This window comes from Pinus tabuliformis, chromosome 3_1, assembly GCF_031772625.1.
Source record: "Pinus tabuliformis cultivar Carrire ecotype Pingquan chromosome 3_1, CPIR1, whole genome shotgun sequence".
Taxonomy (NCBI): Eukaryota; Viridiplantae; Streptophyta; class Pinopsida; order Pinales; family Pinaceae; genus Pinus; species Pinus tabuliformis.
Window position 1 is genome coordinate 107,766,708 of NC_142301.1, and position 3,905 is coordinate 107,770,612.

The window sequence follows — 3,905 nt, forward strand, 5'->3', positions numbered from 1 at the left end:
CTCTGCTTTGCTGAGAGGGCATTCTCTAAATAGATGTCCATGTTCATGGCATCAACGGAATTTGAATGAGATATGCTCATAATCCACTCTCTGCACCCACTCCTCATCAAAAACTTCCAAAATAACTTCATCCGAAAGAACCTTTGATAGATCCATTTCCACACATTTTTGCAAAGGAGGTGTGGTATATTTCTCTCTTCTTATGGCTTCGAGAACTTTGACAAAACAACCTAGTTTATTTTCAATCGATGCTAACGATTCAATTTGCCAATAATCAAGAGGTTGAAAATATAGCCTTACCCACACTGGAACCGAGGTGAAAGTCTCCCGCTCTAAGACTAAATTCATCATCCAAGGCCTCATATAAAGGCTAGCCGCTGCATAAAAATAAGGTCCTCCTTCGCATATTCTGTGTTTGTCTTCGATATTTGAAAACGCTACTGTGAAAAATCCCTTTAACCCAAGATGTAGGTCAATGCTTCCTTTGGATTACCAATGATATTTGATCCACATTTGTAAAGCTTTTTCAGCGGGCCATAATCCCATAAATTTACGGAAATCACTTAGTTCCCCATGTGTTATCTGTGTGCTTATAGAGAAAAATCATTTAATATCACTCTAAGAGTGATTATGTTTTATGCTTGCAAATTCCATTTTGCTTTTGGTCTCATGAACCATGATTTTTGTCTTCTTCCTCCTTGTCCTTTGTGCTACTGCTTACCTTGGTCTTAGTCCCCTCTGTCCCCTTATCATTATCTTTGCTTTTTTTTTCAGCAACACCTTTGATGTTTATCACTGGTGTTTTGCCTTTGTTGGATACTGCGTCCTTGTAGGAGGGGGAGTCGAGCTCCCTCCTTTTCCGCTTTCCATTAAAAACAATCTCTACTACTTTCGGAACCCTCGCTATGCACTCCCGCCATTTTTCTCAACCCTAGTTAACCACCAAAATTCATAACAAGTGGACTTTCATTCAATAGTTAGATGCTTCAAAATTCACAAGTGGACTTTCATTCAATAGTTAGATGCTTGTTGTAACACAATCTTGCATGCTCCCGTCGTTTTCCTCGACACTAGTTAGCCACCAAAATTCATAACAAGTGGACTTTCATTCAATAGTTAGATGCTTCAAAATTCATAACAAGTGGACTTTCATTCAATAGTTAGATGCTTCAAAATTCATAACAAGTGGACTTTCATTCAATAGTTGAATGCTTGTTGTAGCAAAGTCTTCTTCATAAAACAAAGGGGTATGATTTTCTTTAGATTTAAATTTTTATTTTGTAGTTTATGTAATATGTTTATTTTTATGATTTATATTACAAATTAAATTATTTTCAAGATTTTATTAAACAAAAAAATTAAAGAATAAAAAAATATACCAAATTAATAATGAAAGTAATCATTATTGATTGTAAATTAATTCATCACTATTATTCAAATAAAATATCACTATTTGTCTCTGTCAAATCATTCATACATTGTCATTTAAAATATTTATTAAATGTTGGTAGAATTTATTTAGAGTTAACAATTAAAATTATTTATGTTCATGTTTTTTTTTATTTAAATTTTTATTTTATGCTTTATATAATATTTTTATTTTCATAATTTATATTACAAATTAAATTATTTTTAGATTTCTTATTAAAAAAAATTAAAAAGTAAGAAAATATATCATACTAATACTAAAAATAATCATTACTAATTGTTGTGTTAATGTAGATTAATTCATCACTATTATTCAAATAAAACATCACCACTTTCTTTCTCAAATTACTCACACATTGAAATAGAATAACAAATATTATTACATAAATTTACCATACTTTAATTTAATTAGGCATGTATACAACTTCTCAAGAAGATATAAAGTTTAAACATAATATTATATATGTACCTAAAACATGAAATATAACATATATCGAAGTGATAGTGAAAACAACGATTACTGGTTTACTATATATTAGTGTAAAATTAGTTCATCATTATTATTCAAATAAAACATCACCACTTGTCTTTCTCAAATTATACACCCATCGAAATAGAGTAACAAATATTATTACATAAAATATTTTAAATTTACCACTTTAAATTTAATTAAACATAAAATATACAACTTCTTGAGTGTATTATTTTCATTTTTATATTCATATTTCAACATCATTTATTTTAGATAGTATCTTGTAACTCCAACTAACCACATTTTTCACTCAATTCTTTATTTTGGAAAAACATTGAAAACTATTACCCACTTGAAAATTGAAGGAAAACCCATTAATTCCGTAGAAAATAACCTGGTAAAAATACTTTCTAAAGAAAAAAAGGCAGAAAATAGTTTAAGACACCTTCACTAAGAGGCAAAATGAGCATCTTATAAATTACAACTAGACTAGAGTAACAAAACTATTATCAAATATTGCATTCATTAGAACACCTTCATCAAAAGTCAAAAGAGAATATCGCAAGTACGGAGAGATTATATTAACAAAACTATTACCAGGAACCATTGTGAAATTGACATAAGGACCTTTGCAAGTCTGAGGACAATTGAGACTCCCCAAAAATCTGAGATTTGGTAACCAGACGAGATAACTTGTTGGATCATCCAAAACAGAGGGCATTTTCTTCACATGCTCGTGTCCCTCTAAAACACAACAAAACATTCAACTACATTCCTGCAAAATCCTTGCGCATCCTATACGTAAGCAGCAAAAGAGCAGTAATCAGAAGTTACATTGAGATGGTCCAAGCAACCACATCAATTTAGTAATCAACGAGCTCGCTCTCTGGAATTTTCTTAACATCGAACTCAAGGAACCTCCAATTTGTTAGGTCTCCGGTATATTCAAAAAACCCATTTCTTGCGTTTGCAAGACCACCGCCGTTTCTCTTGATATATTTTTTCGGAGGTTCAGATTCACTTGCACTTGACTCCTGCACCATACCCGTGTACTTCCATTTACAATTAAAAAAACAACATGTCTCCAACATTTTCACAGGCTTTTCACAACATGGGCACACACAATCACAACTGTCCTTCGCCAGATCAAATTTCCCATAAGCTCCTTTAGAAAGTTTGCAGCAAACATTCTTCTTATATGCCATGCAGGTACGTGTACCGCATATACCAGAGAAGGTGATCCCACTGTTTATGACATCCCAAGTATCATCAGATTCACCAAACCTGGAAAATTTGAGGTCTGTCATGCTACTAAATTGAATTGGATCATGTCCACCTATATCTGCACAGTCAAAACAACAACGTAGAAAGTGTAAAATGCCAATTGTAATATCAGTGTCATAAATCAGACATGATTTCCACCAAAAGACTTACATGGGGCAGTAGCCCATGACTGCAACGAACAAACAATTGGGCAGCCAGGCATTCTGAAACGCTATAATCAACTCCGTTCCACTCTTCTCTTCTGAAACACCTGCACAACAGCAAACAAAGATATATCAGTTTTCAAAAGCTAAACGCTGCAACCATTCTCGCAGATACCGGAATTCACAGCTTAATCCGTTCATACAAAATGCTGTGTTTCCAATACCTCAGACGCACGACAAATCCAGACAATCTTCAATGCTTTTACTCGGAGTGCTACCGGGTTAAATAGCTGCGCCTCTCAGCAGCAAATGGAGCAAATCAATGAAGTACGGTTTGTTACGAAATTATCAGGAAAAAAGAGTTCGAAATCTAATGTGCAGCATCATAAAGATTTGAGGTTTAAACAAATTTGGTACGAAGAATTCGAAATCTAATGATGAAGTATGTTAAAAAGATTTCCTACTTTAATGAAATGATTCTCCCAACATATTTCAAAATATTTCCTGCTTTAATGAAATGATTTTCAGAGCATGGGAGAGATAGATTAGAACAATTATTAATTTAATCGTATGGCCAC

At 32.9% G+C, this 3,905-nt stretch overlaps 1 protein-coding gene across 1 annotated transcript; it reads right to left on the reverse strand.

The window, feature by feature from the left end:
* Positions 1-2,439: 2,439 nt before the first annotated feature.
* LOC149186006 (uncharacterized) lies at positions 2,440-3,575 on the reverse strand. The gene is made up of 3 exons (XM_089412541.1): positions 3,552-3,575; positions 3,335-3,434; positions 2,440-3,242 (listed from the first exon to the last, which is right to left on the reverse strand). The coding sequence occupies exons 2-3, from the start codon at positions 3,384-3,386 to the stop codon at positions 2,764-2,766; spliced, it is 531 nt and encodes a 176-aa protein (XP_089268667.1). The 5' UTR covers positions 3,387-3,434; positions 3,552-3,575; the 3' UTR covers positions 2,440-2,763.
* Between the last annotated feature and the right edge of the window lie 330 nt (positions 3,576-3,905).

Coding starts and splice junctions, on each gene's coding strand:
- LOC149186006 (XM_089412541.1), bottom strand. CDS start 3,386: ATGCCTGGCTGCCCAATTGTTTGTTCGTTGCAGTCATGGGCTACTGCC. Junction 3,243..3,334: donor GTCATGGGCTACTGCCCCAT/GTAAGTCTTTTG, acceptor TTGACTGTGCAG/ATATAGGTGGACATGATCCA.